The sequence below is a fragment of the Pelophylax lessonae genome, assembly GCF_965119305.1.
Source record: "Pelophylax lessonae genome assembly, chromosome: 7".
In the NCBI taxonomy this organism is placed as follows: Eukaryota; Metazoa; Chordata; class Amphibia; order Anura; family Ranidae; genus Pelophylax; species Pelophylax lessonae.
This window is the reverse complement of record NC_138774.1, coordinates 42693806-42720223: the sequence shown is the minus strand read 5'-3', so window position 1 is coordinate 42720223 and position 26418 is coordinate 42693806. Positions and strand designations below refer to the sequence as shown.

Genomic DNA, 26418 nt, shown 5'->3' with positions numbered 1-26418 from the left:
AATAGTGTTAGCTCTGCAGGACACACATCTCCCTATATACTGTATCCTCTCTGTATATTAGAGTGTTAGCTCTGCAGGACACATATCCCTCTATGTACTGTATCTGTATCCTCTCTGTATATTAGCGAGAGGTGTTTCCTGCAGAGCTGATGCTCTAATATACAGAGGATACAGAGACAGTATATAGAGAGATGTGTGTCCTGCAGAGCTGACACTCTAACTAAAGGGTTAAATAATAGATCAGAATTTTGATCTCTTCTCATCCAGACTCTGTGCCCCCTGCTGTCTGTGTCCCATCACTTCTGACACCTGATCATTGATTTGGTGTATGGTTTTATTGGTGGTGAATGATTCTCTCAGTGTACTTGGTTCTGAGACTCAAACGATTCTTTCAGTGTTCGGTTCTAACTGAGACTGACTCACATGTGACGGTTCTCTGACTCAGTAACTGCTCTGGTGTACTGAGTACTCTTGACTCGGAACTATTATAAGTTTGTTTCCAGCATCTCAGTGTGCTGGGTGCCGTCTGATTGGTTACAGGGAGGGGCGGAGCTCTCACTCTAGGATCATATCACCAGACCTGTCTCTATTGATCCATCCAATTCACTGAATAGAACGATTCATTCTCCATAGAATGTATATAATGTGCGCTCACCTCTCCTCTCCAGATCTTCTCTCCCGTACTCTATGTACTCCTTCAGTGCCGGAATACAGATATTCTCCACATAATTCTTGGTTCTCTCCCCCGATCTGACCTCCGGACTGTTCCATCTCTGTGTGGTGATCTGAGCCTCATTCATGGTTGGGATATAAATTCCTCTCTGTGTGTCCAGATACATGAAATCTCTCCCATCATATCCAAACTGCTTATACCCCGCAGTGCCGCCGTCATCTCTCAGCTCACAGCCGTACATCAGCTGGTAGGAATGGATCCCTGCAGAGAGAAGAGAAAGAGGTGACCTGGGATCAGAGGAAGTGTCCAGCAATGGATGTCCCATGTGATGGGCGGGGTGTGACATGTATAGGGAGTTCTATTACACACTCTGTATATTTCTACACTCACCATCCCCCTCATCATCTGTACCACGGGGTGAACTACAAGTCTCAGCAATCCCCATCAGACACACATCTGAAGACGCAGAGTAAGCGGGATCCTGCACCCCTCCCCCCACCGCTGTGTACAATCACCCCGGGAGGAAGCCGCTAATTCACCTACGCCGGGTCACATGACTGGAAGACCCAATAGGAACAACGGCAACCACATGGGAAAAATCCGTACAGCTATGGGAGCGCTGAGAAGCTGCTTATCACTGATTGGATGCTATGAGCTGTCAATCACCCCAACATCCAATCAAACGGAATGTCTTCAGACAGCTGATTGGCTATTGTTTCCCATCAACCAACCAAACACCAAGTCTGTCAGAGACGAGAGGAACTAAAGCCCCGTACACACGTACCGATCGTCGTCATACAAACGTTCGTCTTTTCTCCCCGGGATGTCGGTGTCTGTTGAAAAGTGCAAAGACTGCCCAAGAATTTTGTCCGCCGACTGCAGCCGACTGCAGAAGTGATGTCATGTAATGGTTAACTTTCCCTGTGTTTTTTATTTTCTGAGCATGCCCAGTCTTGCAAATCTGCGGTCTGTCGGCTGATTTCTGTACTGACTGATGAACAATCGTCCGTTCTGGTGTCTGCATACAAAATTTTTTATGTTTGCAAGAAAGACTCTTGTCCGCAGAATGTGCGCAGACAGCTGTCGGAGGCACCATACTAACAAGCGTACAATCGGCAGATCTTTCGTCCGCCGACGTTTGTATGCCGACGATCGGTACGTGTGTACGGGCCTTAATTCTCCCTCTCGTCTCATACCATCCCCCCATCATCTCCTACTATCCTCCCCCCATCATCTAATACCATCCCCCCCATCATCTCCTACTATCCTACCCCCATCATCTCCTACTATCCTCCCCCCATCATCAAATATCATCCCCCCATCATCTCCTACTATCCTCCCCCCATCATCTCATACCATCCCCCAAAATCATCTCATATCACACCACCCCCCCCCCCATCAACTCATACTATTCCCCCTCCCCCATCATCTAATACCATCCCCCCATCATCATCAAATATCACACCACCCCCCATCATCTCTCACTACCCCCCCTCCCATAATCTCATACCATCCCCCCCATCTCATAACATCATTCCATCATCTCACACCATCCCCCATCATCTCTCATACTATTCCCCCTCCCCGCATTTCATACCACTCCCCCCCCCCCATCATCTCATACCACTCCCCCCCCCATCATCTCATACCACTCCCCCCCCCATCATCTCATACCACCCCCCCCATCATCTCATACCACCCCCCCCAATCATCTCATACATCTCCCCCCATAATCTCATACCATCCCCCCCCCCCATCATCTTATACCATCCCCCCCCCCCCATCATCTCATACCATCCCCCTCCCCTTCCCATCATCTCATACATCTCCCCCCATCATCTCATACCATCCCCCCCATCATTGTAGAGAGGAAACCTGAACAGAGAAATATGGAGGCCCCATCCCCCTCCTCTCACTGTCCTGTCTGTCATGTTGATCCGGTGGATTCAGTACTTTGTGATCACAGATCTGGGAGAAGATTGCAGATCCGGATCTCTGACATCACAGGGAAGATGGAAGCGGTAAAGGGAGAAGTGTGACCAGGAGACTATCAGAGGGGGGTCAGCAATGGCGCCCCCCCCCCCCCCATATTTCTACACTGGATTCCTCCCATCCCCCCCTCATCACAAATATTCCTCCGTTCTGTACTCAGGAAATCATCCCCATCCTCCGCTGGATTATAGAACACAACTACACCAATATCTCCTATATCTCTCATCTGATGAGGTCACAAGTCATGGAGTCGGAGTAATGCTCATCTCCTGGCCACTTACCTCTGTACATGGACCGGATCCTCCACACAGCACAGATCCACCTGCTGGGGGGAACTACAAATCCCATCACTGCCCCAAACTCAATGAGATGGCAATGCCTGCTGGGACTTGTAGTTCCCCTACAGCTGGAGATCTACTGTTCTCCTATCACTGATGTAAAGGAAATGTCTGCTGTCACTGGGATTCCTGTCTGCTTGGATCTGTTGATGTAGTAACTGTCCTGTGCAGCTGATGGGTTTTACCAGAACCAGAACCGGTTATCCCGGATCACATCCATCTCTATTCATAGGAAATCTGAACATACATAGGAAGACTTCATCTGAATTGTCCGACTTCATGGAAACCTGAACCTGCCATTGCTGACCTCCTCCTGAGAATACCATCTGCCTGGCTGTCACCGGGTTCAGTGCTTTCTGAATCCCTGACCTGGAAGAAGCATGCAGCAAATGAAGTGAGACTTTCTAATCTGCAAACTTCCTCTGGGTCAATGATTCATGAAATATGAACACCATTGGATCAGCATGAAAGCCAGGCAACCTGCATTTTTGTAAAGTAATTCACACAGAACAGACAGCCGCCGGAGAGGTAAACCTCAGCGCTCCATCCTGAGTGCAGTAGGGAGCAGTGTGGAGCACAACTCCCTTTTATCCCTCACTGAACTTTATTTGAAGTGGACAAACGTACATTCATTCATGTCAGGGTTCAGCGGTGTGCGATGCTCTCGTCTGTACAGTGACATGCGATCCCGTACAGAGACATGCGATCCCGTACAGTGACATGCGATCCCGTACAGTGACATGCGATCCCGTACAGTGAAATGCCATCCCGTACAGAGACATGTGATCCCGTACAGAGACATGCCATCCCGTACAGAGACATGCCATCCCGCACAGCGACATGCCATCCCGTACACTGACATGCGATCCCGTACAGCGGCATGCCATCCCGTACAGTGACATGCCATCCCGTACACAGTGACATGCAATCCCGTACAGTGACATGCAATCCCGTACAGTGACATGCAATCCTGTACAGTGACATGCCATCCCGTACAGTGACATGCGATCCTGTACAGTGACATGCCATTCTGTACAGTGACATGTGATCCCCATACAGTGACATGCCATCCCGTACAGAGACATGCAATCCCGTACAGTGACATGCAATCCCATACAGTGACATGTGATCCTATACAGTGACATGCGATCCCGTACAGTGACATGCGATCCTGTACAGTGACATGCCATCCCGTACAGTGACATGCCATCCCGTACAGTGACATGCCATCCCGTACAGTGACATGCAATCCCATACAGTGACATGTGATCCTGTACAGTGACATGCGATCCCGTACAGTGACATGCGATCCTGTACAGTGAAATGCCATCCCGTACAGTGACATGCCATCCCGTACAGTGACATGTGATCCTGTACAGTGACATGCCATCCCGTACAGTGACATGCGATCCCGTACGGTGACATGCGATCCTGTGCGGTGACATGCGATCCTGTACGGTGACATGCGATCCTGTACGGTGACATGCCATCCCGTACAGTGACATGTGATCCTGTACAGTGACATGCCATCCTGTACAGTGACATGTGATCCCGTACAGAGACATGCCATCCCGTACAGAGACATGCCATCCCGCACAGCGACATGCCATCCCGTACACTGACATGCGATCCCGTACAGCGGCATGCCATCCCGTACAGTGACATGCCATCCCGTACACAGTGACATGCAATCCCGTACAGTGACATGCAATCCCGTACAGTGACATGCAATCCTGTACAGTGACATGCCATCCCGTACAGTGACATGCGATCCTGTACAGTGACATGCCATTCTGTACAGTGACATGTGATCCCCATACAGTGACATGCCATCCCGTACAGAGACATGCAATCCCGTACAGTGACATGCAATCCCATACAGTGACATGTGATCCTATACAGTGACATGCGATCCCGTACAGTGACATGCGATCCTGTACAGTGACATGCCATCCCGTACAGTGACATGCCATCCCGTACAGTGACATGCCATCCCGTACAGTGACATGCAATCCCATACAGTGACATGTGATCCTGTACAGTGACATGCGATCCCGTACAGTGACATGCGATCCTGTACAGTGAAATGCCATCCCGTACAGTGACATGCCATCCCGTACAGTGACATGTGATCCTGTACAGTGACATGCCATCCCGTACAGTGACATGCGATCCCGTACGGTGACATGCGATCCTGTGCGGTGACATGCGATCCTGTACGGTGACATGCGATCCTGTACGGTGACATGCCATCCCGTACAGTGACATGTGATCCTGTACAGTGACATGCCATCCTGTACAGTGACATGTGATCCTGTACAGTGACATGCGATCCCGTACAGTGACATGCGATCCTGTACAGTGACATGCCATCCCGTACAGTGACATGCCATCCCGTACAGTGACATGCCATCCCGTACAGTGACATGCAATCCTGTACAGTGACATGCCATCCCGTACAGTGACATGCGATCCTGTACAGTGACATGCCATTCTGTACAGTGACATGCCATCCCGTACAGAGACATGCAATCCCGTACAGTGACATGCAATCCCATACAGTGACATGTGATCCTATACAGTGACATGCGATCCCGTACAGTGACATGCGATCCTGTACAGTGACATGCCATCCCGTACAGTGAAATGCCATCCCGTACAGTGACATGCAATCCCGTACAGTGACATGCAATCCCATACAGTGACATGTGATCCTATACAGTGACATGCGATCCCGTACAGTGACATGCGATCCTGTACAGTGACATGCCATCCCGTACAGTGACATGCCATCCCATACAGTGACATGTGATCCTGTACAGTGACATGCCATCCCGTACAGTGACATGCGATCCCGTACGGTGACATGCGATCCTGTGCAGTGACATGCGATCCCGTACGGTGACATGCCATCCCGTACAGTGACATGTGATCCTGTACAGTGACATGCCATCCCGTACAGTGACATGTGATCCTGTACAGTGACATGCGATCCCGTACAGTGACATGCGATCCTGTACAGTGACATGCCATCCCGTACAGTGACATGCCATCCCGTACAGTGACATGTGATCCTGTACAGTGACATGCCATCCCGTACAGTGACATGCCATCCTGTACAGTGACATGTGATCCTGTACAGTGACATGCCATCCCGTACAGTGACATGCGATCCCGTACGGTGACATGCGATCCTGTGCAGTGACATGCGATCCCGTACGGTGACATGCCATCCCGTACAGTGACATGTGATCCTGTACAGTGACATGCCATCCCGTACAGTGACATGTGATCCTGTACAGTGACATGCGATCCCGTACAGTGACATGCGATCCTGTACAGTGACATGCCATCCCGTACAGTGACATGCCATCCCGTACAGTGACATGTGATCCTGTACAGTGACATGCCATCCCGTACAGTGACATGCCATCCTGTACAGTGACATGTGATCCTGTACAGTGACATGCCATCCCGTACAGTGACATGCGATCCCGTACGGTGACATGCGATCCTGTGCAGTGACATGCGATCCCGTACGGTAACATGCGATCCTGTAAAATGAATGAAAAGCCTGTAGCCCCCCTTTTCTTATGGGTTGGCGGAAGGAGAACAGCTAGTCTATAATTCAAAATGATATACTGTATAGGTTTAATTAGTGCAGGCTAGCAGTCCTTCCCGCTCAAAATTCCATCTTTTTTCAGTAGCTAGGGAGTTTAGTCTCGGTATCTGGGGAGTTTAGGAGTACCCCTTTTTTTGGGGACAAATGGGGTGCATTCCAGCTCTTTTCTCCCGCCTAAAATGCCCGCCAGAACAGTCACTGGGGGCTATTTAAGCAGCTATCCCAGGATATCAGGGCTCAAGCTAAAAAATGTTTGACTACAGCGTTCCCTTACCTCCCTCCCTCCACTGGTTTGTTGCGGCCAAATTATTCCGTGGCTAGGTCACCTCTACATGGCAGAGAGGGACAGTGTGTTTATATTCATTGTATGTGTTAGGTGATAATTTAAATATGATATGTTGTTTGTACAACCCGAGGTGTTATGACTGGGTGGTTTGAGTTGTTACAATTATTTTGATGCATTTATTTATTTATTTAAAAAAAAAAAGTTATAAACGGCCGCTGCCTAATTTTATCCAACTCATTTTGTCTACAGTGTCTTTATTAACGGTAATTAATGATTTATTGTTATGTTTTAATTTATATGATAACCATTCCGTCCTGCCATCCCATGCATCACATCTGTATTTTATCACAGCACGGCTCTGAGCTGCATTGCAGTGTGAATGGGACACACAGGCAACAATTGTGGTGTCTGACATTTTACAATGCAGAAAAATGCTGATCACCGCACTGTGTGAGTTCAGACTAAAGATCAGAAATGGCAGCGTACAGATTTCATAGTAATTATCAGATATTGGAGTCTTAGGCCCCTTTCACACATTGAGTCCGGACAGACTGCGTTTATCTCAGCGGGGGATCGATCCACCGATCCCCCCCTGAGCAGGAGGATGACAGCTGTTCTCTGCACTGTGTGTGGGGACACAGCTGTCAGTTCCCCATACATCTCTACAGGGGAATCGATTGGTCCGTTCTCATCCGAGAACAAAAACTGAATTTTTGTAAAATCTTACCTGTAAAATTCCTTTCTCTGAGTCCTCTGACAGTCGCCGCCGCCTCCAAGTCATCACTGTTGGGTATTGACTTCCGCTCCGCAGGAGTAGCTAGGCATAAAGACTTAGTCAAAAGAATAAAGGCATTTGCATATACACACCCATGGGGGCTGTCCCATCTGGTCAATACCCCCCTGCAGTGACCACTCCCAACTCAGTTTGGTAGCATAGCAGTAGGTAATAAGAACCCCAAAAGAGGGGCAGGGGCGGCGACTGTCGGAGGACTCAGAGAAAGGAATTTTACAGGTAAGATTTTACAAAAATTCTGTTTTCTCTTACGTTCTCCGACAGTCGCCGCCGCCTCTAAGTCATCACTGTTGGGATGTCCCAAAGCAGTATAGACATGAGGGGTGGGAGACGCAACCGTAGAAAAAGGCAATGCAGTACCCACATCAGAGAAAGGAACCTTACATGACAGTAAGAGAACCTGCTGGGCAACAGAAAACAATGCTCAACAGGAGCAACAGCCCAGGAAAGCAAATACCAACAGCCAGGGACCCACAAAAAAATAAGGGTCCTTCATGGCACAGCCGCACTGAGAACTTTGCGGCCAAAGGAAGCATCAGCTGATGCCAGAACATCTACTTTGTAGAACTTGGAAAAAAGTGTGCACCTACAACCAAGTCGCAGCCTTGCACACCTGGGCCACCAAGGCCCGATGCCAATAGGTCCAGGACGCACTGCCAGATCTGGTAGAGTGCGCCTTAACAGGGAACAGAGGAACCCGTTCCTTCAAGGCGTAAGCCTGTTCAATGGTCTGTCTGATCCATTTGGCAATAGTCGCTGCAGATGCAGCCATGCCCTTCCGAGGTCCCTCAGGAAGGACAAAGAGGGAATCCGTCTTCCGAAAGGATTCCGTAGACGACAGGTAACCCTGATCGCCCTGACAACATCCAAGGAGTGCAGAGCAACCTCCTTAGGATGCTTAGGCTTTGTACAAAGCGAAGGCAGGACAATGTCCTTATGAATGTGGAACTCAGAGACCACCTTAGGAAGAAAGGAGGGATGCGGACGCAAGACCACCTTATCCCGGTGAATCACCAAGTATGGAGAACGGCAAGATAACGCTGCCAGTTCAGACACCCTGCGAGCAGAAGTGATCGCCACCAAAAAAGGCAACCGTCTTAGACAGCAGAGACAACGATATATCCCGAATGTTTTCAAAGGGAACACGCTGTAACACGGACAGAACCAAGTTCAAGTCCCACAGAGGTAAGGGCTCCTTCCTAGGAGGAGCCAAATGTCGCACACCTTGAATGAAGGTGCGAACCAGAGAATGAGATGCCACAGGGCGTTGGAAAAGAATAGCCAGTGCGAACACCTGGCCCTTGATCATGGCCAGCGCCAGGCGCTGGTCCACCCCAGACTGGAAGAAAGCCAACACTCTAGACACCGAGTACGAGCAAGGGGAGAACCCCCTGGACTCACACCAGGCGAAATAAGCCTTCCAAGTACGGTAATAGATCTTACCAGAGGAGGTTTTCCTAGCCTTGACAAGGGTAGAAATGACTGCAGAAGAGAGACCCCTGTCCCTCAGGACCTGGGTCTCAACAGCCAGGCCGTTAAAGCCAGCGGCCGTAAAGCAGGATGTAAGATCGGACCCTGAGACAGGAGATCTTCCCGCAGAGGCAGTCGCCATGGAGACGCCACTGCCAGGTGAACAACGTCGGGGTACCAGGACCGGCGTGGCTAGTCCGGCGCCACCAGAATCACCAGGTGCGGTTCCGAGGCTAACCTGCGGAGGAACCTGGATAGCAACTGAATCGGAGGAAAGGCATACATCAGATGATACTGATGCCAAGGGGCCACTAACGCATCCGAGGCGTCCGCCAGCGGATCGCGCGTTCATGCCATAAACCTTTCCACCTGTCGGTTTAGCCGAGACGCGAACAGAGCCACGTCCTGGGATCCCCACTTCGCACACAGCATTTGGAAGTGAACTGCTGAGACCGCCGGGACATGAGTCTCGGCCCAAGACAAAATGTCGGTCACCTCCCAGGCCGCCCGAGCACTCCCTGTGCCCCCTTGGTGGTTGATGTAAGCCACGGCGGTAGCATTGTCCATCTGTACCCGGACAGGACAGCCCTGAAGACGGTCCGACCACTGGAAGAGACAGAGTTTTATCGCTCGCAATTCCAACACATTTATCGAGAGGGAGGACTCCTCCTCCGACCAAGTGCCCTGGGCAAACAGGTTGCCCAGGACTCCACCCCAGCCCTACAGGCTGGCATCCGTGGTAATCACTGTCCACACCTACGGACGGAAGGACTTGCCTTCCACCACCGACAGGGACTGGAGCCACCACAGAAGAACCAATCTGGTCTGACGACTCAAGGAGACACTCAGATCCAGGGACTGAGGCAGTCTGTCCCACCTGTCCAGGATCTCCGCTTGGAGAGCCCGCGTGTGAAACTGAGCAAAGGGTATCGCCTCGAAGGCCAACACCATCAACCCCAGGCCCCGCATACAGGTCCTGAGTGATGAGGACTGGTTGTCCCTGAGGGACCTGAGCTCGTCCTGCAAGGTCCGGAGCTTGTCCTCCGGCAAGAACACCTTTGCCTGAGCAGAGTCCAGAATCATTCCCAGATAGGGAAGACGAACCGATGGAGACAACGTCGATTTCTGAACGTTGATGGTCCATCCGAACTCCTGGAGCGTCTGTACCGTGGTGGACAGATCACACACTAGGTCCTGGCTGGCACGTGATCCCAGAAGTAGATCGTCCAGGTAACCCAAGACCGCAATGCCCTGTGCCCTCAGCAGGCCCAGAACCGGCGCCAACACTTTGGTAAAAACCCTTGGTGCCGAAGCGAGACCGAAAGGTCACGCCCCAAACCGGTAGTGGTCCTCTGCGATAGCAAATCGAAGGTACCGCTGACGACCCTCGAAAAAGGGGACGTGCAGGTACGCATCTTTCAGATCTATCGAGGCCAGGAATTCTCCTGGACTCAAGGACGCCACCACCGAACGGAGAGACTCCATACGGAACTTCCGAACACGCACGAAGCGGTTCAGTACTTTCAGGTCCAGAATAGGACACACTTTGCCCCCCTTTCTGGGCACAGCGAACAGATTTGAATAAAACCCCCGAAACCTGTCCCGATGAGGCACCGGGACAATCACCCCCTGAGCAAGTAAGGTCCTGCGGAGGCAAATGAAGATTTGAGGGAAAGAATTTGCTCGCCAGCCGGGAAAGGAATTCGATCTTGTATCCCGATCGAACGATTTCCAGAACCCACCTGTCCGATATCCGGAGCAGCCAAGGTCGGAGGAAACCGCGCAAACGTCCCCCCCACCCCAGAAAAGGGTGAGGGCGCCCCTTCAGGCAGAGACGGACTGACCCGCCGAGCCGACATTGCCTGACTTCTGCTTACCCGCCCAGGGTTTCTTCTGACTGCCTTGAAGGGCTTGCCCTTGGATTGGTTCCGAAAGGCATGAAAGGACCCCTGAGTGGATCTAGGCGCAGAACCCCGCTTGCCTTGAAAAGACTTGTTCTTCGGGTTCCGGGGCAGCAAGTGCTCTTGCCCCCTGTGACGCCTTTCACCAGGGTATCCAACGCCTCGCCAAAAAGGCGGGAGTCAGCATAGGGAAAATCAGCAACTGTTTTCCATGAGGACTGGTCAGCCGACCAGCTCTTCCGCCATATCAGTCGCCGGTTAAGCACCGAGACACTAGAGAGGCGTGCCACTAAAGGGGCCTCATTTAAGGCTGCATCACACAAATACATGATTCCTTGGTGAATCCACCATTTCCCGCCGGGCAGGCTGAACATCATCAGACACGAGGTTGCTCCTAAGCACCCTAGTCCATTCAGCCACCGCCTGAGCCACTAAAACGGACGCGAAAATGGGTCTGAGCAACGAGCCCGCCACGGTATAGGAATGGCGGGCTAGAGACTCCAACCGCCGGTCCGTGGGATCCCGGAAAACCAGGGTATCCTCAGAAGGAACCAATGTAGCCTTGTTGAACACGGCCACAGTGTGATCTACCTGTGGAGGCACACACCATTGTGATTCCGTAGCCGGAGCAAAGGGATAAAGCAATTTGAACCGACTAGGTACCACGAACGGACATTTTAACGTGCGCCATATTTCATTAACCGTGTAATGAAACTCAGCGGGGCAGGGAAAAACCTGCGCCGACTTGCGGGTCCTGTGCTTCCCAAATGAGGACACAACGCCCGGAGGACTGGGCTCATCCTCCAAATGCAGTGTTTCCTTAACAGAAAACAATTAATTCATCCATGGTCGCCGGCTCTTCAAGCGACCCCGGGGAAGAGGTATCAACCCCTTCCACCTCTGCCTCCCCCTCAGACCCCAGCGGGTCCAAGGATGAGCGAGACCCTGAAAAGGGCACGCTCACAGCAGCAGCCATATCACCATCTGAATCAGAGGAGAGAGACAATCTGATCCTCTTTTGTAGCAGCACGTTCAGCCATCAGCATTTCCATGATTGACACCAAGGATGCCACTACAGCAGCCAAATCAGGTCTCAGAGGGGCCACAGGAGAACTGGGAACCCCCACCAGAGTTGGGGGGAATTTTCTGTCCTGAGAATCCATTGCTCAAAAGACAAACAACAGTGCAAAAAAAGTTTGTACTGCCCCTTTAAGATCGCTGCGGAGTGCGCAGCCCACCGCTACAGCTACAGTGACCAAAGACCCCCAAACAGGAGAAGACAAATCTGAGCTAGAAATGACAATACAGAAAAAAATATTGAGAGCAATAACCTGCAGAGCCCCGCAGAGTGTTGCCACCGATGTCCTTGCTGCTAGAGTAGGCTGAACGTATAGGCTGCATGACTCAGGGAAAATGGCTGCCCCATAGGATTGCATGGAAGGCTCAGCCAAAATGGCCGCCGAACATGCGGTCGGAACGATCGTTCGGCTACCGCAAAATGGCGGCGGATGGCGCCAAAAACAGCATGTAGATAGCCCACAAAGAAGCCCAACATGCCTGCCCATACTTAAAATGGCGGACCGCGCGGATTCACCCGCTGCCGTCGCCACACACTGAGTCTGCACCCCCACCAACACCGAAGTGACACAGGGAAGGGGACCCCCAAAAACACATAGCACCGCAGTGCATGTACAAGCGATCCCCACAGGGACCGCATCAGGGAGTCACACAGGCACAGACATGGGGAACACACAGCGACACAGACTGCCACCCCAGACAGAGGCCCCACACAGAAGTACTTACCTGTACCAGATGGCGTGGGGAGCCTCTCAGAACGGAAAGCCGCTGTCCTCATCTGACAGAGAATGCCGTTAGCCAGGGACATTGCACTGTAGTATCGCAGATGAGTCCAGTGAGGTAGCCACCTCACGGCTGCATCCCTGCTGCGAGCAGGGATGGGTCGTTCATGATGCCAGGGCGAACCATAGCTGAACGCTCTATGGCGGGCTGGGGGTCCATCTGACCCTCTGCCCTGGAGACCCAGGGCGGCCAGTCCGAATCCCAGCACCGCATGAATCTTCCGAAGAGTCGACTAAAACTAAAGCTGACAAAATAAACAGCTAGTAAAGTAAGAAAAAAGTGACATTTTCAAAGAAAATCAAATAAAAGATTAGATAGGCTGAGACTGTAGCCCCAGCACAGGGAAGCCTGACTACTCCTGACGCTAGGCAGATTAAAACTGAGTTGGGAATGGTCACTGCAGGGGGGTATTGACCAGATGGGACAGCCCCCATGGGTGTGTATATGCAAATGCCTTTATTCTTTTGACTAAGTCTTTATGCCTAGCTACTCCTGCGGAGCGGAAGTCAATACCCAACAGTGATGACTTAAAGGCGGCGGCGACTGTCGGAGGACGTAAGAGAAATAGGGTTTCCATCCGTCCAGATTTGACGGATCGGATGGGATGTCAGCGGACATGTCTCCGCTGACATCCGATGCCCCATAGAGATGCATGGGGGGACCGTTCAGATCCGCCAAGAAAACGGACAGGCGGATCTGAACGGTCCGCCTGTGTGAAAGGGACCTTAGGCTCGGGTCACACCCATGCAGTTTTCTTTTCATCCGTTTCTGCAGTGCTTTTTGCGGTGTGTTTTACTTTTTTTTCACATGCGTTTTCCCAAGTTTTTTTGATGCGTTTTGCATTTCTTATGCTTTTTTGTTGTTGACCAGAATAAAAAAAACACAAATTGCAGAAAAAACACACTACATGCTTTTCTGCAGCTTCTCCATTAAAGTTTATTGAACCAAAAATGCACCGTTTTGCGTTTAAAAAAGTCCCTGACCCTTTCCAAAAATGCAGCAGCTGAAAAAAGCACAGATGTGAACGTGTCCCATAGGAAACCATGTTAACCACGTGCCGACCGACAGCAGTACATATACTGCAGCAAGTCGGCTCTATTGCATGAAACGACATACCTGTAACATCATTTTGTGCAATAGCCAGTGGGGACGCGCACGCTGATTGGCCAGAGAGGGAACCAATCAGCAGGTCTGGCAGACGCGATGTCCACCAGCCACCTGCGATCACTCCCCAGAGAGACAGAATGGCGGTCTGCTGATGAAAACAAGGAGGACCGCCGTTCTGTCAGAGATGATCTCGTGTTCCTGCTATTTTGAAACATGGATCTCTGTGTTCATCTAGTGAGTCCATCCCCCACACAGTTAGAAAGCACCCCCTAAGGACACATTTAACCCTTTGATTGCCCCTGGTGTTACCCCCTTCCCTGCCAGTGTCATTAGTACAGTGACAGTGCATATTTTTAGCCCTGATTACTGTAGTATGGTCACTGGTCCTCTCAAAAGTGTCAGTTAGGTGTTGGATCTGTCCGCTGTAATGTTGCAGTCCTGCTAAAAATCGCTGATCGCCACCATTACTAGTAAAAAATAAATAAATAAAAATGACATAAATCTATCCGTAGATAGATGCGATACTTTTTGCACAAACCAATCAATACACACTTATTGGAATTTTTTTTTACCAAAAATATGTAGCAGAAAAAATATTGGCCTAAAATGATGAAAAAAAATTGATTTTTTTAAATTTTTTTATTGGACGTTTTATAGCAGAAAGAAAAAAAAATATATTTCAAAGTTGTTGCTTTTTTTGTTTATAGCGCAAAAAATAAAAAACGCAGAGGTGATCAAATACCACCAAAAGAAAGCTCTATTTGTGGGGGAAAAAAAAAAGGCAATTTTATTTGGGTACAGCGTCGCAATACCGTGCAATTGTCAGTTAAATTAACGCAGTGCCGTATTGCAAAAAATGTCCTGGTCATTAAGGGGGTAAAACCTTCCGGTCCAGAAGGGGTTAAATGGACTGCAGTGCGTTTCTGCAAAAAGTACCAAGAAACGCACACATAGGTGTGACCCCGGCCTAGAGCCGCCATAGACACTGGATAGTTGTCACCCGATCGCTCTGTTAGTTGTCAGATTAATAAGCCGGATTGTTCTCATTGGACGATTGTGTTCCAATAATCAGCATTACAATCAATGGGCTCCATGAGAAATGCAGCGATCCCAATCATTCCTGGCAATGATCCTTACTGCAATGAGTAATTCACAGCGATTCAGGAGCATCCAATGAGACGATCTCTGAGATGTCTGCTGTCCATCCGTCTGTCTTCTCTTCATGGATCTGAATCCTAATTTCCATCCATCTCAGCCAGGGGGGGGGGGGGGGGGACAAAGAGGGGGAAGGGCCGGGGAAGCTCTGATATAAGACCCCATTCACATCTGAATTGCTGGCAGAATCGAACAATTCTCATACACTGTAAAATCGCACAAAAATGTGGGTGCCATTATTTTCAAGGCACTAAAAATAAAAAAACGGGCATTTTTTCACATGAAAAACGCTTGAAAAATATACAGAAGACATTTGGTGGATCTTTGGAGCAGAGGGAAATCCTTTCATATGAATGGAGCTCCTCCAATAATCCACAAACAAATGCCAGAAAAATAACCCACCAAAACACAAAACTCTCTCAGCGCTGGATATGAATGGGACTAAGAGAGGTCACATGACCACAATGAGACCGCCCCTGTCCCAGGGGGATCAGAAAGATGCTGTGTGCAGCGCACCTCTGATAATAATAACCAGCACAGTGCTGTGATTGGTTCCCAGAGTCTGTCTGCTGATTGGCCAAGGGGTGTGAATTGTATGCAGCAGTCTATATTTCAGACAACCAATCAGATGTTCTTCACAGAGAATCTGTACAGATCCTGAACACACAATCCTGGCTCCTAACACCCTGTTACTTATCCCCTGGGGTGCCGCTCAATGGGATCCCAAAGATGTCGGTGTTACGGGACCTGGTGAGGATACAGAGGATGAGAGGATGGGGGTTGGGGGAGGGGAGTCCTTTCTTCTCTGTGGTGACAGAATTATGACATCATAGTGACATCAGATTTACATTATTATGACATCATAGTGACATCATAGTGAGATGTTCTGAGATCATTCAGAATTCTCTGACAGGTGTAATGGACCTGAAGTTCTCCTCCCTCTGACCGGCATTCCACCTTCTTCTCAGGGGTTCTCCATTCCTATAGATTTGTATAGGAAAAACACGCAGACAAAAACCCCCCCTGACACAAACAAATACCTGTGGACACGGATCGCTAGGACTCATTCACACCACCAATCAATGCAGGCCCAGAGAAGGGGCTCACAGGAAGGAATTGTTTTCTATGGTCACCCTATAATGCTGCAGTATGTCGGCATTAAGCTAGCCATGTATGGCACCGAATCGCACCGCAGCACAACACAACGCTTTTATTTATTTTAATAAAACTAAAAAGGAAAAATAGTGAACCGTGCGATGTGTGGTAATAATTCATCCCCCAACCCTACACACCGCATACCAGCATTCCTGGTTTAGTCGGGTTCACATTAGTGTGGATTCAGATGCAACTTGAGTCGCACCGAATCGCATGACAAGGGAAAGCTCATTGTTTTTAATGGTATCTGTTCACATCAACATGACTCAGTATGGAGCGATTTGAACACAGTGCGGGAAACAGGAACGGATTGCGGGTTTCCTGAGCCAAGTTCTAGTGTGACCCCGGGGCTTATAATCCCCTTACTGACAGCACTGCACTAATATTCTTCAACTACTAAGAAATATTCTACATTGTCATCCCAGATCCATCCATTCCCAGTCCATGCACAAGAGGATATTATACAATTATAGGATATAGGGGGTCATTTATAGAACATATTGGCTGTATGAATGACACAAGCACAGCCATCCAAGAATCCCTGTGAGTTTTATGTTCATTTCCTATGATCATCAGCTCCACCTAGTGGCCATAATACGGCATTTTCCTGTTTGTGGCATTTCAAGAAAATCCTGCATTATGGACACTAATTGGAGCCGATGATCACATAAACTAAACATATCAGACCTCACAATGCGAAGATTATTTGTGATGGTTGTGCAAATGCTTGTGACATTCGGACAGCAAATGAAAAAAAAAAAAATAGAATGTAAAGTGTTTAGAAAAACATTACAAATTACAGAATATTTCCACCCTTCCCTGGAACGTTTTTTTTTTTTTTGCAGATACAGTCACCATACTAAGAAAAAGTCTAATGTTTTATCTTGTATGGTCCGCCTAAAATCAAAAGACAGTAAGGCTACCCCCCCCCCACCCCCAGTCTTCAGCTATGAATATTCATAGTGCTTTGGCTCTCTTAAGTATTTTAAAGCTGGACGCAGACCTGATGATCATTACACATGGAATGACAATATCAACCTTGCTTAAAGTGGAAGTAAACTTGAAAAAAAAAAAATAAAAATAAAATGGACCCCTTCAGGTTTTTGTCATAATGCGCTAGTATGCACCAAAACTTACTTTAGAAAGGAGGCCCTCTAGTGGCGCACTGTCACCACTGCAGGGGCTTCCATCTTCACCCGCTCTTCCTTCTGGGTTTGTGCGCCACATATGGCTGGGCTGCAATGATGTCACTCCCGAGCATGCGTGTGGTGCTTTCCATTCCACAGCAAACTGTGTGGGTGTGAATGCCGAGCGTCACTGCACATGCGCGGGTGATGTCATCGGCCATTGCGAATCTCTCCTAAATGGTGAACGTTCCGGAGACATTCAATGTACCTACAGGTAAGTTTGATTGTAAGCTCTGCGCACTCACACAGTTACCTGTAACTGTCCCCTACAATACAGTATATAGTCACCAGGTGCTGGCTCCCCTCCCCCATAGTATATATTAGAGATCGACCGATTATCGGCAACACCAATATATCGGGGGCCGATATGCACTTTCCCCGATATATCGAGATCGGCCTTTGGATTTACCGATGACATCACTTCCGGGTACTGGCGGCTCCGAATTCAAAAAACTTACAGCATTCAAAACAGCCAAACTTGACGTTTGGAATGCTTTTAAGTGTAGAGGAGGGGGTTGGGGTCTTTTAGACCCCCAGATCCCTCCACCACAGTACCTGTAGACATTAAATAAAAAAAAAATTTTTTAATGTCCAAAAATATCGGCAGATATAAAAAAACGATATCGGTCAAACACTAGTATATACTGTATATACAATCCTCATGTCACCTGACTCTGCACATTTACAGTGCTGTGAAAAAGTATTTGCCCCCTTCCTGATTTGTTTTATTTTTTGCACATTTGTCACACTTCAATGATTTCGATCATCAAACAAATTCTAATATTACACAAAGATAACCCGATAAATACAAAATGCAATTTTAAATGATGATTTAATTTTTAAAGGAAAAAAAGTTGTCCAAACCCGCCTGGCTCTTTGTGAAAAAGTAATTGCCCCCCTAAACCTAATAACTGGTTGTGCCTCCCTTGGCGGCAACAACTGCAATCAAGTGTTTGTGATAACTGGAAATGCGTCTTTCACATCGCTGTGGAGGAATTTTGGCCCGCTCTTCTTTTCAGAATGGTTTTCATTCCGCCACATTGGAGGGTTTTCTGTTTTCTGTATAAAAGTCACGCCCCAGGATTTCAATGGGATTTAAGTCCAGACTTTGACTAGGCCACTCCTAGACTCACTTTGTCTGTGTCCAGAGCCGCAGGAGGACCTGCCCATCAGCTCTCCTTCTTATTCGTGTATTTTATGTGCAACCCGAGACAATTCCTCTTCTTCCAATGTGACCCAGGGAGGGGAAAAGATTGGACTCCCCTGATCTATCTGTAGAACACATTTTTTTTTTACAATTCAAACGGTTCCTTTATTGAATAAAGTGGAAAGACATGCACAAATATAACAAATTCAGAACAGGTCGACAGGAGATCCAGTATCAAGCAAATAAACTGCAGCAATACAAGACATTCACATAGGAGAGAAAAACGTTCAGCCCTCCCTCCGCACCTCCACCCGGGAACACCCCAAGCAAAGCAGGGTCAGCACCCGCTCCTAACTCATAGGTGCTAACCAAGGCTGCCAGACCCTGTCAAATTTCTTAGGACAGTTTCGCAACATATAGGTCAATTTGTATAGTGGCAGAACAGCATCAATGGAGCGTTCCCATGAGAGCACCGAGGGGGGGAAGGGGCAATCCATTTCAGAATTATCTCCATCTTAGCATAGTACAGCAGATAACTGATGAGCAGTTTCGTGGGTCTAGGTCTTTGATCATCGTCCACAATACCCAAAAAGGCCAAAGCTGGTGAGACCAGGAGAGCCGTACCCAACCTGTGATTAATAACGTCAAATATTTGCAGCCAGTACTGTGCTATCTCAGGGCATTCCCAAAACATATGGAAGAAAGTCCTCTCTGAAGTCAGACAGCGCGGGCAGTGCGGAGATCTCTGGGGGAAGATCCTATGTAACCTCTGAGGGGTGTAATAGGTTCTATGCAAAAACTTGGTCTGAATCAATCGATCCCTGGCAGATATCATCAATTTAGTACCGGTCTCGAAGCAATCCTCCCATTCCTCTCTATCCAGGTCAGGGATATCCCCCTTCCAGGAATCCCACAGCTTGTCCATACGTGGAGAATGAGTGCACTGTAGCGTGAGATAAAGAGATGAGAGCGGCTTGGTCACCACCTCATGAGCCAACAATTCCTCAACTGGGTCCATCTCCAGGGTCAAACCCTCAGGAAACTGGGCCCGGAGAGCATGCCTCAGCTGGAGGTACCGAAAGTACATCCATCTCGGCAGACCCCTCGTTCTGCGAAGGTCAGAGAAAGGGAGGACGGAACCCGCCGGGCACACGTCCCGGAGAGTCCGCACCTCATACCTAGCCCATATCTGGGGGCCCTGCAGAAACCACAGATGTTATAGGTTGGGGTTCCCCCATAAGGGGCACACCGGGGACCATGTGGTAGACCGCAAGAACCGCCGGCACACCGCCAACCACACCCGCAAGGTAACTCTAGTGGGCAGGAGAGCCGGAGGGCAAGCCCGCAGCCCTCTGTACACCAAATTACTAAGGCCCCGCAGGGATCCAATCAGAGCTGCCTCCAAACAAACAGCCGCATTCCCTCTTCCTGAGTGTCCCTGCGGTGACCGGCCCTTTACAATGCAGTAAGACATCGGTCACCCCATAGAGTGTGACTGAGCCCTGAGATCGCAGCGGGGGATAGACACGGGGGACCGTGAAGGAAATCTGACTTATAATATGAATTTCTCTGACTTTTTTAGAATCCATATATGGAGTAATAAGACCCACAGTATATATTAAAGGGCCAGCATCAGATCTGACCCTATATGAGGACATCTCTATCACAGTCATATCCTATGGAGCCGTGTAAGAGACTCACAGATTTTGTAGCTCAGGTATGGGATCATATATAATAATTACTGACACCACCAATAGAGTTATCCTGGGGTCACATATCTGCAGTGCAGGACATTGTATGTAGTTCACACAGGAATCGCACCACATTCCAGTGCAAATCACATGTGATGTGTGTGCGGTGCATTTTGAGTAATTTATTTATATCACTCAAATCACACCAAATCCACACAAAACAGGTGCAGGACCCTTTTTTCCTGGAATCGAATAACACCCATGTGATCCAATTGTATCAATCGCACTGCGTTTTGTGAACTGTTTTGAGGTGTTGTTAACATTGTCACCCCCTGCAGATCGAATGAACACCAAGCGATTTCAATGTGGTGCAGGAAACGCACAGGATTGGCTGCGTTTCCCTCACCACATATATGTGACCCGAGCCGTATGGTAATTGGGATCCTTGGAGGAGTCCTTTTCAGACCTCACACACATACAGAGATCTCTTCTCTCCTCTCCTTTCATGCTGATATATCAGATACAAACCTCTTTTGGAAGATGTAAGAGAAGAGAAGGATCCGGCTCTATATGAAGTCTGTATGGGGGAGGGAATGTCCGGTACTATGGGGATACAGATGGCAATCTTATCACCTGTATATATACTGTATACTCATGTATAGATTGTATATACAGTATATTGTACACCTTTGTGGAAGGAATGATAAATCTGTTGGATAATTATTGTACATCTTGGCAGGATGGGGGGGGGGGGGGGGGTAATACTCCGTGTGGGGGGGACACAGCGCCTCCATATGGGGGATCTCCAACCAGCAGGCGGCTCCCAACAATTATTCTATATCTGTATTTGCTGCTCTTGTAATATACATTGTAATGTACTTTATTATATATTAATAATTGTTACCTGGATCATTTTATATTCTCTGCAAATATATTCTGAAGAAGTGATCCTTGTTCATGAATCGTACAGAGAGAACCGCAATGGAAAGATCTCTGGACTAACATTAAAGTGTACATATACAGTATAGCTGTGCTGGGGGGAGGGACACATATACAGTATAGCTGTGTTGGGGGGAGGGGCACATACACAGTATAGCTGTGTTGGGGGGGGGGGCACATATACAGTATAGCTGTGCTGGGGGGAGGGGCACATATACAGTATAGCTGTGTTGGGGGGAGGGGCACATATACAGTATAGCTGTGATGGGGGGAGGGGCACATATACAGTACAGCTGTGTTGGGGGAGGGGCACATATACAGTATAGTTGTGCTGGGGGGCACATATACAGTACAGCTGTGTTGGGGGAGGGGCACATATACAGTATAGCTGTGTTTGGGGGAGGGGCACATATACAGTATAGTTGTGCTGGGGGGTAGGAGCACATATACAGTATAGCTGTGCTGGGGGAGGGGCACATATACAGTATAGCTGTGCTGGGAGGGGGGGGTTGCACATATACAGTATAGTTGTGCTGGGGGGTAGGAGCACATATACAGTATAGCTGTGCTGGGGGAGGGGCACATATACAGTATAGCTGTGCTGGGAGGGGGGGGTTGCACATATACAGTATAGCTGTTCTGGGCTGTGAAGACTCCCATAGGAGAAGGAAGCTGTATACAAGGGAGGGGTGGGGGGGGAGGGGGGACTGTCAGTGTAGCTGAAAGAACTCGGAGGTCTCAGCTCAGTCTACAATGATCATAGTACAGGAAACCACACTGAGTCTTCCTTTCCACTAGTGCAACTTGTCATGCAACTTTGGACAAACAAAGTCGCATGACAAGTTACAGCCTATTGATTTCAATGGCACCCGTTCCCATCTATGCGACTTCAAAAATCAGCGACTTTGAAAAGGTACCTGCACTACTTTGATGCAACTTTGATCCAGAGTGTAAAGTTGGATCAAAGTAGACAAAAGCTCAGTTTCCACTAGTGTGACTTGTCATGCAACTTTGGACACACAAAATCACAGCCCATTGATTTCAATGGCACCCGTTCCCATCTATTTGACTTTAAGAGTCAGCGACTTTGAAAAAGTACCTGCACCATGATGCAACTGTGATCCAGAGAGTGTAAAGTTGGATCAAAGTCGCATCAAAATCACACATTCATATCGCAATAGTGGAAACGTAGACTAAAGCTCCGTTTCCACCAGTTTGACCTGTCATGCGACTTTGGAGACACAAAGTCGCATGACATCTCACAGCCCATTGATTTCAATGGCACCGTTCCCATCAATGCGACTTTGAAAATCAGCGACTTTGAAATGGTGCCTGCACTACCTTGATGCAACTTTTGATGCGATTTAGAGTGCAACTTAGTGCAGTTTTGACCCAACTTTACACTCTGGATCAAAGTTGCATCAAAGTATCGCAGGTACTTTTTCAAAGTCGCTGATTTTTAAAGTGGCATAGATAAAAGGGTGGGACTTTGCATGAGGTGTGGCCAGTACGCACACAATGATTTCTTGATAGTACATACACTTTCGCTGGTAAGCATAAAAAGGCATATGATCAACATCATGTGTTTATTAACAAATAACATAGCAATTAACATAGATAAAATAGGTACAATCGGTTAGGGGGGACATAAACAGTATACAATGAGATATTCATGTAAAATCATACTAGTTGTAAAAAACAGCAACAAAATTAATGGGAGACCAACAGACATATAATAATTATATTGATTGGATGCATGCTGAAATGGATATTGGATATACGTGGCCTATAAAGCTCGACGCGTTTCGCGAAAAAATGTTTTCACTCATCAGGAGCAGGCAGATCTAAAAAGTAATAAGACAAAAATGACATGGCATCCAATAAAAGGGTATATTGGAGAATGAGTAGGAAGAAATGACTTACAATGAGATAAGTCCAGCACGGGAGATCGGGTGGACGGCACTGCTGCGCCTCGACGCCACGCCTCCGTCGGCGCATGACGTCATTTTGGCGCCAATGCGCCGACGTTTGAATTTCCATCTCAGTGTATAATAGACAGCCCGCGGGACGATCATACCTTGCGTTTGCCGATCCCGTGGGTCATCTGCTTTTACACTGTCGTGGCGTTGGACACATTAGACAGGATCTCCCCCGGTGGACAATGAGCACCATGTCAATTGTTTGGGCTTTCTTCTCCGGTAATACCTGTTATACTCTCTCACAACTATTTGCCTGACTGATCATTCACTCCATTCTTTATTATTTCATTGATTATTTTTTCTACTCATTTGCATTTTACATATCCCACTCCTCATCCCTCTCTTTTTATGTGGGCTTGCTCTCACCATTTGTCTCCACACCACCAGTTGGGTTTTTTACCCACTTTACGGCACATTATTCGCACACCCTCACTTTTTCATCCCATCCTCACCCACTATCTTGTTTTCCTATTTGGGCCACTCTCCTTATTTGCTTTCACACCCATCACCAGGTGCTTGTCATTCACTTTATTAGCTCGTTTGCTTTTATCCACCCTCCCATCTCAATCTCCACCACTCACTATCATATACTTTTCTCTCAATTCTGCACACTCATCTTTCTTTAACCATAATACTTCCTTACTCGTATACATCTGTATTACATTATATATATTTTTTCAATCATTAATTTGATATAATCAATTTATCCATTTTTACATATATACTTATTATACTCCTTTACAGATACATTTATACGGTGCTGTATTTATGGCTCCCTTCATTCTTACTATTTAGCCCTCACATGCCATGTGTGCGACATGTCTCTCCTGGCTTGCCTGACCATGTGCCCTCAGCTCCCGTGGGAGACATTTTTGGTGACCTCTCCAGTCTTCATGCCATCTCACATGCTGCTATGTAAGTTTCTTTTGTTCTCCCCATTTTTTACCTTTATACATTTTTTCATCTTTGGCATTATCCTAAACATATGCCCATATTTCCCATTTTTATAGACTACAAAATACACATACATCAACTCCTGATGAAGTGGCGATTTGGGTCCACGAAACGCGTTGAGACAATGATGTTTGTTTAATACCGAATACTCCATTATCTGGATTCTCCAGCTCTGTTATATTTTATATATTTTGTACAATTCTATACTCTACAATATTGGAATTTGGTCATATTGGTTATTATGTATTGCATTCGGGGAACATCTATCCTTACTTGTATCATTTGAAGTTATAATTACCAATCTTTGATCTGTTATGTATGTTCTATTTATATGCATCAATAAAAGCTGCTGATAATTTTCCTGCCGACTCCTCCATGTCTCTCATATAAAGTCCCAACCTCCTCTCTTTTTTGATACAATGAGATAATGATTGTCAATGAGGCTGCTGGTCACCCATAAGTTCGTCTGGAAGGGAACTGAGGGAGCATATAGTACAGTGGCGGCCCATGCATAGGGGGCGCCAGGGCGCCGCCCCCCTACCCCTAAAAAAAAAAAAAAAACAAAACGAACAAATAAAGTTGTTCAAAAAAAAAATTGGGTTCGCCGGCCTGAACCCAAGGAACTGGTGGCTGGGGGGGGGGGGGTGAGGTTACGTCCCAGAAGAGGCGCCGATTGGCTGCCTTCTGGGGGGGTAGGGGGCTATCCTGGGCGCAAGTCTTTGCGGTTGGACACCCCCACTTTCTGATATCCTGGCTGTGATTGGTCCAGTCTACAGCCTGGACCAATCATCATCCAGGATATCGCTGACGTCGCAATGGGGGCGGTGCCGGTGCGTGCGTCAGTCACTCACCGTCACCGCCGCTCAGAGAAGAGGAGAGGCCGCCCGCCGGTTCCCGCCGCCGAGACGACGAGGGAGAAGGACCCGCCGCAGAAGAGGAGGAAGAAGCTGAGCCGCGCCGCCGCCAGGTAAGTTTGAAGGGAGCACGCACGCTGGCGCTCTGCAACCATTGGGGGACAATGCTGGCGCTCTGCAATCATTGGGGGACAATGCTGGCGCTCTGCAATCATTGGGGGACAATGCTGGCACTCTGCAATCATTGGGGGACAATGCTGGCGCTCTGCAATCATTGGGGGACAATGCTGTGGCGCTGTGCAATCATTGGGGGACAATGCTGGCGCTCTGCAATCATTGGGGGACAATGCTGTGGCGCTCTGCAATTATTGGGGGACAATGCTGGCGCTCTAAAATCATTGGGGGACAATGCTGGCGCTCTAAAATCATTGGGGGACAATGTTGGCGCTCTGCAATCATTGGGGGACAATGCTGTGGTGCTCTGCAATCATTGGGGGACAATGCTGGCGCTCTGCAATCATTGGGGGACAATGCTGGCGCTCTGCAATCATTGGGGGACAATGCTGGCGCTCTGCAATCATTGGGGGACAATGCTGGCACTCTGCAATCATTGGGGGACAATGCTGTGGTGCTCTGCAATCATTGGGGGACAATGCTGGCGCTCTGCAATCATTGGGGGACAATGCTGGCGCTCTGCAATCATTGGGGGACAATGCTGGCGCTCTGCAATCATTGGGGGACAATGCTGGCGCTCTGCAATCATTGGGGGACAATGCTGTGGCGCTCTGCAATCATTGGGGACAATGCTGTGGCGCTCTGCAGTGATTGGGGACAATGCTGTGGCGCTCTGCATTGAAAGGTGCTCGCACGCTGAACTCTGCATTGATGGGGGCACGGAACAGTTGCATTGAAGGGGGCACGCACGCTGAACTCTGCACAGTGTTATTGCATTGAAGGGGGCACAGCACAGTTGCATTGAAGGGGGCATGCACGCTGAACTCTGCATTGTGGGGGCACAGCACAGTGTTCATTGCATTGAAGGGGGCACAGCACAGTTGCATTGAAGGGGGCATGCACGCTGAACTCTGCATTGTGGGGGCACAGCACAGTGTTTATTGCATTGAAGGGGGCACAGCACAGTGTTTATTGCATTGAAGGGGGCACAGCACAGTGTTCATTGCATTGAAGGGGGCACAGTGTTTATTGCATTGAAGGGGGCACAGTGTTTATTGCATTGAAGGGGGCACAGCACAGTGTTTATTGCATTGAAGGGGGCACAGCACAGTGTTTATTGCATTGAAGGGGGCACAGCACA

General features: G+C 48.5%; 1 protein-coding gene across 4 annotated transcripts in view; it reads right to left on the bottom strand.

Annotated features, from left to right (window-relative positions):
* Positions 1 to 26418, bottom strand: part of LOC309559445 (class I histocompatibility antigen, F10 alpha chain-like) — a 587461-nt gene that overhangs the window by 177432 nt on the left and 383611 nt on the right. For all 4 annotated transcript variants that reach the window (XM_082262707.1, XM_082262709.1, XM_082262708.1 and 1 more), the window contains exon 3: positions 656 to 934. In XM_082262707.1, the coding sequence (XP_082118833.1) occupies positions 656 to 934 (279 nt within the window). The remainder of the gene's footprint in view (positions 1 to 655; positions 935 to 26418) is intronic.